At 46.7% G+C, this 12,963-nt stretch overlaps 1 protein-coding gene across 4 annotated transcripts in view; it reads right to left on the bottom strand.

The window, feature by feature from the left end:
- Positions 1-5,408, bottom strand: part of CACNA2D2 (calcium voltage-gated channel auxiliary subunit alpha2delta 2) — a 217,850-nt gene extending 212,442 nt beyond the window's left edge. For 3 of the 4 annotated variants that reach the window (XM_064156505.1, XM_064156506.1, XM_064156508.1), the window contains exon 1: positions 5,059-5,408. In XM_064156505.1, coding sequence (XP_064012575.1) covers positions 5,059-5,183 — 125 coding nt within the window. In that variant the 5' untranslated portion in view covers positions 5,184-5,408. The remainder of the gene's footprint in view (positions 1-5,058) is intronic. The other variant, XM_064156507.1, reaches the window with a different exon arrangement.
- Between the last annotated feature and the right edge of the window lie 7,555 nt (positions 5,409-12,963).

The following is a 12,963-nucleotide window of genomic DNA, read 5'->3' as shown; positions in this document are numbered from 1 at the left end:
ACACAGCCCAGCAATAATCAACTTGAGGATGAAGACTACAACACAGGAACAGCTCTAAAACAACAAAGTACCTCCTACACCCCAGAGAGGAAAAAATAATTTTGCTAACAAAACACATTTTGCTTTCAGGAGGCTCCTGGAAAAGTAAATTCAGATGCTGCCCTTTCTTGCTGAATATTTCACTCAAGCATTTTGCTTGCTAATGATTTTTATTTCATCCCACTGGAGTATTTCATCGGCTGGAAAAAAACATTGTCTAAACAGTACGGTTCATGCACATGCACAATGTTACAGCGTGCAGATGCCCCAGCACTTAAGCCCTCAAGAGCCTTCCTGATGGTTTTTGAAGCCAAATGCCAGGAAGCTCATTCAAGGATCTATTTTCAGGTTTCCATCTAGACCCTACATAACCACCTTCAGCTTTTCAGGGGCTCTTGCACGCTTTTACACCACACATAAAGCTTCTTTACAATGAAGGTCCTGAGCTATGCCTGTCAAACATGAACGACAGCCCACTTGTACCCTCAGCTCTACACTTGGAAGCCTTATTGATTTCATTGGGAACCCAAATGCTCTCCCAAGAGAATAGGAGTTAACGTTTTTTTCAACGTGTACAGCTGAAAACCTCAAGCACCACAAGCTGCAATCTTGAAGGGGATCACACTGCAGGCAGAGTACAATGCTGAAGTGTCTCAAGGACAGGCAAGAAGTGATGATGCCCTGCTCTGTGATGCCTGCCCTTTCCCCATGCAAGACCTGAGCAGGAAGCATTCAGGCATAGTAACAAGAATGGAGAAACACTTTTAAAATACCAAATAAATATTTCAAATGGCTTTTTAAAAAACTTTGGTCCCTTCTCTGGAGAGCTCAGGATGCCTCTGCACCCCAAAGTGGATTTTGCCACTGATGTACAGGCACCATGAGGCTGTTGCAGGCACACAGGGTGTTTGTGCTTCCACTGGTTAGAAATTCTCATGGAGGCTGCTCAGCCCTCACAGGGATGGAGCGACGTCAGCTGTCAGTCACTCCCTGGGGTAGATCGCCCTCCCAGGGAGCTGTCTGAATGCAGCAGAAGACGAGCAGGGCCATCCCCCCATTTCTTCTCTGCTCCTTTCCAGACAAGCTCCTTTCTGAAGCATCGAAACCAGAATTGGAAGATATTTTCTGACTGCACAGCAGGTGAGCAGTAGAACAAGAGAAGGAGCTCGCTCTACATGGCAACCTGCAAACTCTAAAACATCCAGTCCTAATAGAGTTATTTATTTCAAGCCCTGCTAGTCCAGATGTGCCATCACTATCAGCATCATTAACTCATTTGGGATGAAATGACACAAGTACAAATCAAAACTTGCTAAAAGGATGCAATTAATTTGGTAGGGGCAGCCTCGAGCTCACCTTCCAGTAGTGATGAGCACCTATTAGGCCTTACTGCTCTCAGCAGGAGCCTTCACTTCCCACTATCCATGAGGAACGCTGGCAGGAGCTCCAGCCTGCTGCCCAGAACTACTGCCTGCAACTGACAAATGCTAAAGTAGGCTGGTGCTTTCCCCTGCAGACATGCCCTTCTCTGGCTGGCTGGTCCGAGATGCCCTGCAGAGCAGCGAGGAAGCCAAGCCTCACCAGCGGACGTGCAGCAATTCTGCACACACCTGCTTCCTCACAAGAAGCAAATGGCTCGCCACCCTCAAGCAGATGGCAATTTTCTTTCAAGTCCAAGTGACAAAAAGCCTTTCTGCAAAGTGAGGAGGGGGTCTGTTCAGCTCCCAGGCAGCGGCAGACACATTCTTTGACGCTCAACATGCAGAAAATCCCTACTGAGGGGAGGCAAGAGCGATACAAGTGCAGGACTCCCCTGATTGACCAGACTTTCAATCATCTTTCAGTATCTCAGAAATTCAAGCAGAGGTTGTTACTGTGCTGCCACAGGAATCACTCTGCATGCAATTTAACAGAGAAATGAACTGCAACCAACAGCCTTTCTTTCCATAGCCATTAATGCCAACGACCCCACAGACACTCATTCTCATACGTGACCATTACTAAAGGGAGCCCTGTTAGTGGACATCACCTAACAGACCCACCCTAGCAGGTTTGTTCCAATCTGGGACTTTGCTTTTTAAATCTCAATGAAAAATTTCCCTTTGGACAACTGGCCGAGCCGAGCCTTCCTTAGCTCACTGTAAGGTGATTAAAACCATGCTACCCGGGAGGAGAGAGATACTGTGGAACACCATCGATTTATCAGGGACAGGACCAAGAACCAACACACAGAACCACTGATGATAATTAATAAGATTGTAACCAAAAATAATAATAATTTTTTTAAAAACTGTTCTTTATTTGTTTATTTTCCCCTTTAGGCAAAATACTCTCATCATTTGGTCTGCTGCCTGTCAGAATGGAACAGTTCTGGGGCTCCTTAAAAAAAGCTGCCTCATTTTTGAGAGTCCTGTAGTGAAAGATTGCTTAAGTGATTTACAGAGAAAACCACCAAAGATAAACAAGGTTTCTAATCAATGCTCTGAATCATTCACAAGGGTGCATTGTCCGAAGTAGGAGAAAATTGGCTTGTAATGGGAAGAATTTAGCAGCCTGTCTCGTCAGTTCAACTCAGCTTCTGACTGACAAACCTTCCAGAAAGATTTAGGTTATATCCAGGATCCTCAAAAACGAGAAGGATGCAAACAGGTAAGTGCTCAGCAGGGATCAGTCAATTAAAGAACATTGTCCAAGCCTTGGTGCCAGCCACCACTGCACTCTTTATTCCCATTAAGTATTTCCTTCTCAAGAAACACTCGCAGCAGCCCCAAGGCTCACAAGGCATTTCATCCCAGCCATTACAGCATTAACCTACTGCCCACAAATCGTGCATCATCATCAAATATCCATTCGTGACTCGACTCTTCTCTGGGTTCATAAAACAGGTCATAAGGGCAATAAAACAAGCAAGAAGATACCAGGTCAGGTTGAGGTCTTGTGTTGCCTTCTGTGCCTCTTCTCCAGATGCAGCTAGGCAGCGTTACTTCCCACCAGAGGCACACAGGGCATTTGTAGCCTTTTCAGAACCACTCCTTCAGCTTTTTTTCCCAGGAGATTATCAATCTTTGCCAGTGGGTTCAGCTTATATTCATCTTGCCTGTCACTACAGGATCAGGCCCATTCTGACAAGCCTACAGACAATATTGTAGAGCTCCATCATACTAAACCCCTCTAAATTACCTGGAATAACCAACTGCTTTGGCTAAAAAGCTGGCAGAGTTTATTTGTTTATTAGAACAATACAGACAATAATCAGTTTGGGTGAAGGATGGCCAACATATTATTCACAATCATTCATCTCGAGTATGTTTCTCCTGGTATAGGAACCTTTGTAGGAAACTTTCAGCAGCTAGAAAGAAAACACAATTCTGACTTGTAAACTGGCACTCAGAACAGGTTTATTCTATAATATGATTCTGTGTTCTGAATTTAAGAGGAAAAAAATAATAGCTTACAACCCCTAAAAAGCCACTGAAATACCAAAAAACATCCCACAAACTTGATCTGTGCCTCACCACATACATAATCCCCTTTACTTCTATAGGGACCTCACAGAAGTAAAGATTATTCAAGGGAGAGCAAGGCTGGATCAGGCTGTAGTACTTGAAGGAGAACCAGCACGTTCCCTTTCCTCTCCTCCCCCTGTAGGTAGACATTTCTCAGAGTCTTAATCTGAAGAATTTCTGCATTTACGTGACAGCAAGGAAAGGGAATGCATTGGCTCCCAAAGGTCAAAGATATTTAAGAAGATGGATGCACAACTCGAAAGTATCCAGAAAGAATCTGTCTGAACAGGAGGTGTTTCTGAATAAACAAGGCGAGCAAACAAGCATGCCTTTGGTGAAGCCAGATATTAACAGGGTAAGGCAGAGCTCTCCCAAATAAACAACGCTGGTTCTCCTGCCGATAAGCCTTCTTTTCAGAAGGCCTGACTACATGCCTGTAAAAACGGACTTGGAGATCAAAGACATTAACAGGCTTTCAGAAATACTTCCTATGACATATACTTAAATGTAACTTATTTCGATTCCAAAGCAAGTCAAAAATGACAAGCAAATTGTGGCACGAAGCAGTGCACATCCACTGGGGCAGCACAAAGTTAAGGGCAACGCTGCTATTATTAACTCCATGCCATTGCAATCTTTCCCCCACCTTCCCAAACACAGACAGTAAGGACACAGTGTCAGCCTTTACTTGAATCATTTGGAATTTCTTCTTGGTTTTTTTTCCTCCCCAGTTTTGTGTCAACAAACCTCAGCATTTCATAACGGAGATGACAGCCTCCTAAAATACATCTCGGCAAGATTTCGCATCACCGTGTGGTGGGGGACAGGGCTTCAGGTTATCAGGGTACGTGAGGGAGCCAAAGGCATTAGCAAATATTCCCAAATATTAACTTCCAAAACGCTCGCTTTCTTCAAAAAATTCTATTTATATCCTCCCTGCAGCGACTCTCCAGTCCCCCACCCCCTCACCCAAATGAGCTGCTTTCCGACTTTCAATAGATAACAGCCAATTTCTGTCGGTCCAGAGGGAGGGAAAGGAAGGAGCCAGCCGGGAGAGCCTGTGGAACTATCCATCTATTATTAGTTTATGCTCAAACTCCGATGGGTACGGCCGGTGGTGGTACCATATTGTGTGCTTGAAACGGGGGGGAGGGGATCAAAAGTCCTTTTTCATCTCTCCCCCCTCACGCCACGTTACCGCTCCGTAGCCGCCCTGCACACCGGCACCCGCCGGGGAAGTTTGTGCTTTCCAGCAACTTTCAGCCCGTTCCTCACCCCGCCGCTCCGGCGGCCGGCAGGAAGCGGTCGGAGACCTCCGCGCCCTACCGCATCCAGAGCGGCTCGGCTCGGCGCAGCGCCGGTCGCCGGTACCGGCAGCGCCCGCCGCGGCCCCACCGCTGCCGTTCCCCCGCGCAGCGCCGGCAGGCCCCGGGGCGGCCCCGCGATGCGCCACCGGGCCGGGCCGAGCCGAGTCGCGGTGGCGGGGGGTCCCGGCCGGGGCGGCGGCACTTACGTGTGCTGCTGGGGAAAGCTGTAGCCGTGGGCGGCGGGGGCGGCGAGGAGCAGCAGCAGGGCCAGGTGGCCGCAGAGGGCCGGGGCGACGGGCGCCGCGCTGCCGGTCGGAGCCGCCATCGCCATGTTTCCATTAACGGCGCGGCGGGGAAGGGGCAGAGGCGGCCCCACGGGGCGGCTCCCCCCGCCGCCACTCGTGCAACGAGCGCGGCAAGTCCTCGGCAGGGGGGCAGCAGCGCCGCGCCGGCTGCGAGCACCGACCGGCGGCCGCTCGCCCGCTGCCGCTCCGCTGCGTCCGGCACTGAGCGCCCGCCAACCGCTACTTTCCCTCAAATAGGCGGGCAGGCAGGCGGCCCGGCCCGGCCCAGCCCGGCCCTGCCTCTTCCCCGCCCGCCTCCCTCCCTCCGGCCCCCAGCGCCTCTCCGGCCCCCGCCGCGCATGCGCCCTGCTCTGAGCCCCCCCCACCTCAGCGGTCCCGCCGCCCTCATTCCCGCGCCGAGAGGTCTGAGAGGGCACTGGGGAGAGGTCTGAGAGGGCACGGGGTTGTGGCGGTCAGGCAGTAGCCCACCGCTGTCCCCACCCCTCACCCGCCCGTTGTCTGTGCTCCGTCCCCCGCCGGCGGGCGATACCTGCAGGCGCTCCCCCGGGTACTGCCGCGGCGGCGGGTCCCTTCCTCCTCAAACCCCAGCCAAGGAGAGACCTCGCGGGCTCCTTCCTATTTTCCTCCCCGCGGAGCTGGCACTGCCATCCTGGCCGAGTACCACGATTTCTCTCGGGGCCACCTTCCGCAGGCACAACAGCGTACGGTGATGCCCAGATACAGCGCTGGTTTGGGGGGGTTAAACACGCTGTGACTTTGGGAAGCGTCTGTCAGCGCGACCAGAGGGCAAGCGAACAACTCAGGATAACAAAAGTGATAAACGTGGCGCCAAATCACCGGGGTTTGCAAGCCAGAGTTTTGAAGGCCCGGATTTTGTCTTCTGGGTAGCTGCATTGTCGTTTCGTCTTCTCCAAAGCCAAACTCAAGCTGCCCAGCTTCCTTGTAACTGACTGGGCCAGTCACTGAGACTGCTGGTAAAGGCGGATCTGGGAAGGCATCTACCCACAGGCACTCCCATTCCCCCTCCCTGGAGCCTAAATGTGGTCAATCATGGGCCAGACAACGCACAGTTAGCACCACTCTGCCTTCTTTATCTGCAAGATTGCCACTATCTGGACAGATCTCCTGAGGAAAAGCCTCACAAACCACACGTCAGCACTTCAAAGAGACAAAGGCTTCTTAGTCTTGCCCACCAAAACAGAGGGTAAGCAGAAACCCTTGGCAGTGTGGATCCCAGCACAGGGGTGTAAAAATCCTCCAGCTTGGGATGGCAGAAAATTTCAACGGGAACAAGGTCCTTCTTGCAGGTTGCAGGATGGGGTTTCTTTTGGGGATGAATGGAATTGCCTCCAAACTTCTGTGGGAAAAAACCTCAAACATTTTGGAATCACACAGACGTTGATACTTAGTATCCCAGAAGTGCCGAGTGTGTTGCTTAAACACCTTTGGTCACATCCAGGCACACCATGAATTTCGCCCAGTGAGGAGCACAAGAATGGGATGCACTGACTTCAGCTGGAGCTGGGGTGCAGAGACTAGGCTTTTTTTTTTTTTAGTGAGGTAGAGAAGCGCTACCATTTTCCCAAATCATGATGGAAGTCAGCAGTAAATCCACATTCGAGTCCGGAAAATTAGACTTGCAAAAATATCAGACACTGACCTGACATGTTCAGCACAGAGATGGATAAGTGCAGGAGCTTCACACTTCAATGAAATACCGAGGAATACATCAGTATTCCCAATCCAGCACCTCTGCCATGTGCAGGCTTGGATTATTTCACTGCAGGCTCTTCAGCACATGATCTGGGTTTGCATCCTGCAGTTCAGCTGCACCTACCACACATGGCTTAAGCCAGGTTTGCATGCACTGTTACAGTCGAAGTTAGTTCCTGACCTGTCACATAGAAGTTTCCAATTTACAAGCTCCAAGTGTGTTTCAGCAGTGGTAAGTGGATAATCTCCAGCATATACATGGGAAAACAAAGTGACAACAGGATAAACAGCTTGTCCATTGCTGGCAGAGCGGCAGCAGACAGTAAACACTTAATTGTGTAGGATTTGGCTTTCCAGACTCTTAAAACACAAATTCTGTTGTCTCTTACAGCCGTACTTTCTTTCCCAGAAAGACCTGAGGTTAACGTCTGTGTAACAGATAAAATGTAACCCAAGATATGGATCCACAGGGCCCAGATTTCAGGTTCTTACTCTAACAGGATACCCAGGCTCTATGAGGCAACACTGCAATTGCCAAATATCCTGTATAACAGGGGATTTTTCTGCATTATGCAATCTGATCCTCTGTCCTGTAAGGAAAGCTCAGGGACACAACTGTGCGCTGCCACGGCTATCAACTGCTTTTCCAACTGCCTGGCATCCAGCAGCTGGCTGCTCTGCAATTGCAAATGCATCCCTTGTTTGCAGCAGTCCCAGCACTGGATGCTCCAGCCTGTTGTGCTTGAGCTGTGCATGTGTACCAGGCGACTCGCCATCGCAGGCACAGTCGCCCAGCACACTCAGAACAGCCTGGGCAATTTACTTTGAGATGTGGCTCTTCAAAGTCCTTACAATTGTTCTGGTTTAATCCAGATACCAATATCCTTCAAAGCAAAATCTGACCTTGTAATTTTGCAGTGGGAGTGGACCTCTAGCTGTCAAGCCGTTACTTTCAAACATGGCTGCTTGGGTTCGTTAACAGCAAAACTTTGCCTGGTATGTCTCTGCTCTTAAAGGGCAGCCCTGCACTGCTCACATGGACCATAGTTTAGTGTTATTTCAAATCGTTTTGACTTGTGTGGCACCTGTTGCTGTGATCTCTGCAGCGGATGGGCTGGTTAGTACAAGCCACTGGGAAACAGCCTTAAATGTAGATGGGCAAAATCATGGAATTAGCCATGGTAAGGAAAGTATTGATGGACAGCTGCACACTTCTAGATTAACCCTATCGTCTCACAGCCAAAGCACATTTCTCAGTGCATAAATCTATCAGAGGACTCCTTTTACTACCACCCTTTAAAATGATGCAGGATTATTTTCCAAGCTGTGCACAGAAGAGAGTGACATCCAGAACTTGTATAAAACTGCTTTATAAAGACCTTATGCCAACAATTTTCAATACCAATGCCCTAAAAGGGAGGGAATCATCTCCTACCTGATATTCTGCTGAGAATGATGAGACAAACAACATCACTACAGATATTATCCTTCACATTTTCTGCAGCAGGCTTTGGTATGCTGTGGCCTGTTTGAAATGTCTAACCCACAGCACCAAGCACCACTAAGCCACACAAATGTGGACTTGAACATGGAGTTCAAGCCATAGCTTGCAGAGCAGCTTGCAGTATGTTGTTGTGGGTTCTCAAAGCAGGTGTGGAACAGCCAAATGTTGCAGGAAAAGCACCATAATTTGTATAGGACCCTGTGAATTTCAGCACTCTACCTGAAATACTGATGGGGTTGCAGCAAAACAGGCAGCGCCACTGCTCTTCTCCCACGTCTTTCAGTGGAGAAGCCATGTAGGAGGAGGCTGTCTATGTTGTTCTTATGGCTGATTTATTTGCAAATGCAGGTGAATGCTGGAGAAGGTGTGAGTTTTAACTCTCTCTTGGCTGATCATTTCACAGGAAAAATGTGAGCCTTTGCAGTTAAAAACTGCAGCATAGACATATTTGTCTCCTTACTCTTTCAGATATACCAAGTTCAGCCTTCCTCTCTCTCTTCTTTCAAGCAGCACATTGGTGAGAAGGGAAGGTCATCCACACTTTCCTCGCAAAGCACATCCTTTCTGTACAGACTGAGGGATCGAGAGGAATTAGACAGCCAGGCTGCTCCTTTCAACCACTTAGCAACTTGAAATGAAATGCTGCTACTTGCATGTTTCTCATGGGCAGCTGCAGGGGAGACTCCAGCATGTATAAGGGGAGCACAGCTCTGCACAAGGTCCCCCACAAAGATGAGGCAGTGTCCTGGGACAGAGGTTTTAATTTTAGGCAGATTGGCACAAGTATCTGATTTTGTACGTGAGTGGCATCTCAGCAGTGCAAATATATTATTTTAAACCTGAAGCACTTTCATGGAATTAGTCCAGATCCACACTTGTGTAATTGCTAGTGCAGTTTTACCCCCCATGGCTAAACACATGCCTGTAACTGGAGCAAATGTGTACCTGCAGTCTTGGCAAATCACTTACTGAGTGAGAGGTTAGAAAATGTTGTTGGCATACCATTAACGGGAGACAAATAAAAGGAAAAGGTATTTAAATGTGAGCAAACGACAATAGCCAATACACATCCTGTATTCAGAGGTTTGTTCTTATTCGGGGTTCTTAAACCTGAACTCATCAGCTCATGATCTATGGGTTTGCTAGATGCCAGATGTTAGTGTTTCAGGAAGGGGAGTAAAGAATGCACTTAACATTGATAAAAATATAACAAGTAACTGTTGCATTTACCACAGGTCATAGAAAGCCATACCGTGCTTAAAAGACCAATGAGAAAGGAAACAGTGTTATGGATGTTTGCAGTTTTTGAGCTGTAGTAAATAAGAATCTGTAAGTAACAGCAAAGAGGTGTCCTCAGGATACCACCATGAGTGAGAAAGAAAAACGGCATGGAGATGTGAGAAAAACTATTCCAAAATGATTTCCCACCTATTTCTAAGGGACACTTAGGTTGTATGTCTCAGGGCCTGTGCTAGCCTTACATTACAGAGCCTGTAGAGCGTGCATTTAGAAAGTCATACAGGTTCTTTGCCCAGACTGATGTCACAGCAAGGCAAAGGCCTGGTCTGACTCCACAACTGGAATTGATTCCTTCAATACTATCATTTTCCACTATATCTGTCTTTCTGGAGAGACTATGAAGTACATACACTCTATCTCATCAGACTGGCAAGTCTCATGCTGTTTCTGGGTGATAATCACATCTACAGAGACCTTAGGCATGACTGGAAGCCTGCTCTGGAAATCTAATCGGGATTTGCCTGTTGATGTAACACATTTTTTTTTAATTTGCTTTCAGTAGTGGGATACAGAACCCTATCCAGGACTGTAAACTTTCACAGCTCTGAGAAGACCTCAGTGCCAAAGGGCTGATGGACCAGCATGTAAAATTTTGTATAGTCCCACTTTGGAGGCAGCTAAAGACAATATTTTCCTCCAGTTTTTATCTGTACCTGTGCTCAAAGTACCTATGTGCTGTGGCAAACAAACAAACAAAACAAAACAAAAAGGCAAAAAACCAACCAACCAAAAAAATTCAAACCCAACCCAGGAGCATTCAGTCAGTTTAGCTCAAGTCCAAGTCACTTGCCATTGAATCATTTGCCTCTGAGGTCCAAGCAGTATTTCTGCATGATAGGGGCATGAAACAGCTGAGGTCAGCATCCTATCAAGTCACACAGCATTGCACTCAGTTACCTAATGTAGTCATGCCTCACTGTTGCTTTAATTTAAAACAGTTAACTCACAACAGTAATCAGCACTTGTTTCAGAGTTCAGTACAGGAGATACTCAACCTTGACCCATATCTAACATGGAGATGGGTTTTTATTGTTTAGCTGGGCAATGATTTAGGATTGTCTTCTTGTAAGTGCTTCTACTGAGCTCAGCACAGCAACTAATAGTGTTCCCCCAGCACTTTACAGTTGCTAACATACATACTTTGTGGAGGAGTGTATACTCCTGGTATTTCCACCCTGTAGGTGAGCACCTAAGAAACAAAGGAGCTGAGTGACATGCCCAAGGACATGCTAGAAATCTGGCAGAGAACTGAAGTCTGTTTTCCTAAAAAGTGATCCCTACAAAACTCTCATTTCCTCAGGGCTTTGCTCTGTGACCAGGCCCTGCAAGTGCTTCTACAAAATAAATATGTTTTTCTTATTATTAAATTCAGAAGACCTAAAGGTGATTTGATTAAATCATATAAGTACTTTTATCATGAGAACACAGGGGGGTTTAAAGGGAGTTTTAATCTAGTGGAAAAAGACATATTACAGGAACCAATGTCTGGAATTTAAAACCAGAAAATTCAAATTAGAAACAAGGTGCAGAACTGAGGGTTTTCTAACTGTAAGGATGATTAAATACTGGAAGGACTATCCAGGAATTATTTGCCTTTTGATTTCTTCACATCAAGAGTAGATGTCTCTACAGAAGATCCAATTTTGTCAATCACAAGTTACTGGACTCAATACCTGGGTAACTGGACGAACTGTCTGGTCTTTGCTAAGCAGGAGGTCGGATTAGATTGTGTAATCGTCCTTTGCAATCTTGAATTCTATGACTCTATGAATAGTAATGACCATCATTGTGTGTTACAGTTTGTAAAACAGCAAAGAGAGTGCTGCAACATCGCTGTGAGACAGAATAAAGCAGCACATTGCTGCAACAACAACAAAAACAAAAAAAGGAAGGAAGGGCTTTGCTCTGGAACTAAACATGTACCTGATAATTATATAAAGTTCATCCACGTGCTTCCAAATCTTTCCCCCAAACAATGTTTTAATTAGGTTTCAGTTTGGGGGCGAGGGGGAAGAAATCCACTAATCAAATAGGTACCACTGCATGCAGAACAGTATTGCAAACATTTCTGCATAATGTTTAAATGCCTCATTGGTACAGAAATAGCTGCTGATTGGCAGGAGTCATACACAGGGAATCTGTAAAGGAGGGGGCTCTGCTATGAAAGGGTTTATAGGGCTGAATATGGGATCACTCTATTATATTTGAGCCTCTATAAAAACTTTTGTGGTAGATTCTGTAGTTGTGAATGCAACAGATTTTACAGGAAATCTGGTTTAGGGATGTCTTGGGGAGTCTTTCAAATAAAGACATTGGCACTGCTTTGTGCTTCTTTGCCTATAAAGCAAAATTCTGTTACTGACACGCCACGGCCTTCGTCTTGAACTTCCACATCCACTTAAAGAGCCACCCAGAGATCAGGATGTGTGTGTCCTCCCTTGGGGTTGCAAATGTGGTATTCGTCTGTTGGGCAGGGATCTGAAAACAATCCATGGAAAGGGATCTACCAGGCTGCCTGTTTGCTTATTTGCCTAACACTCATCTCCACATCATAGCATTTCAGCATCTCACAGTCTCTAACAGATTTGGCTTCCCACCACTTGTGAGATAACAAGAAGTGCAATTCCCACATTACAGTTAGGAAACTGAGATGTGGGACACATGAAGAGATTTTCCTAACATCAAACAAGATGTTTGTAGCACAAGAGGGGCTGAAAAAAGGTCTTGAGATTCTGTAGAGGTCTGTCTGGTATTCTATGTTTTCTTCTCCCTGCCACATTTGGCTGGAATGCAAATGATAGAGAGAAAAGTGCCAGAAAGAAGCTAGCTACACAAGCAAACATTCCCTAAAAAGCAGTGCCTTTTTGGTGGGGGGGAAGGTAAGGGGATATTGTGCTTCATGAACTTCTGAAATTGTCTACCAGCAGCTTTTTGAAGAATTTCAGTCATTGATTTTGTGTGTGAATTTTGGAAGGAAGCACACACACAGACACACACATGCATACAGAAGTCCTTCTCTTGGAACAAAAGCTGAAACTATAAAAGCAAGAAAATGTGGAAAGCAGGCCCGCAGCAGTGTGGTTTGATATTCTGTCTTTAAATCATTCTGGCACTTGTTTTTTTCCCCTCGAGGTGGAAGTGGTAAGCATCAAGGCAGAACTGCAGTGGCCCTAAATCAGATCATTCCTCTGTTTCTGAGTTTACAAAGCAGACTTTTTGCATGCTCAAACAGAGGTCTTAGTGGTTCTTCTTCAGTGGTATGAAGACAGTTTCTGCACACAGCTGTTCCC

Source organism: Pogoniulus pusillus, chromosome 16 (genome assembly GCF_015220805.1).
Source record: "Pogoniulus pusillus isolate bPogPus1 chromosome 16, bPogPus1.pri, whole genome shotgun sequence".
Classification (NCBI taxonomy): Eukaryota; Metazoa; Chordata; class Aves; order Piciformes; family Lybiidae; genus Pogoniulus; species Pogoniulus pusillus.
Note: the sequence above shows the minus strand (reverse complement) of the source record. Positions and strands in the feature narration are given on the sequence as shown.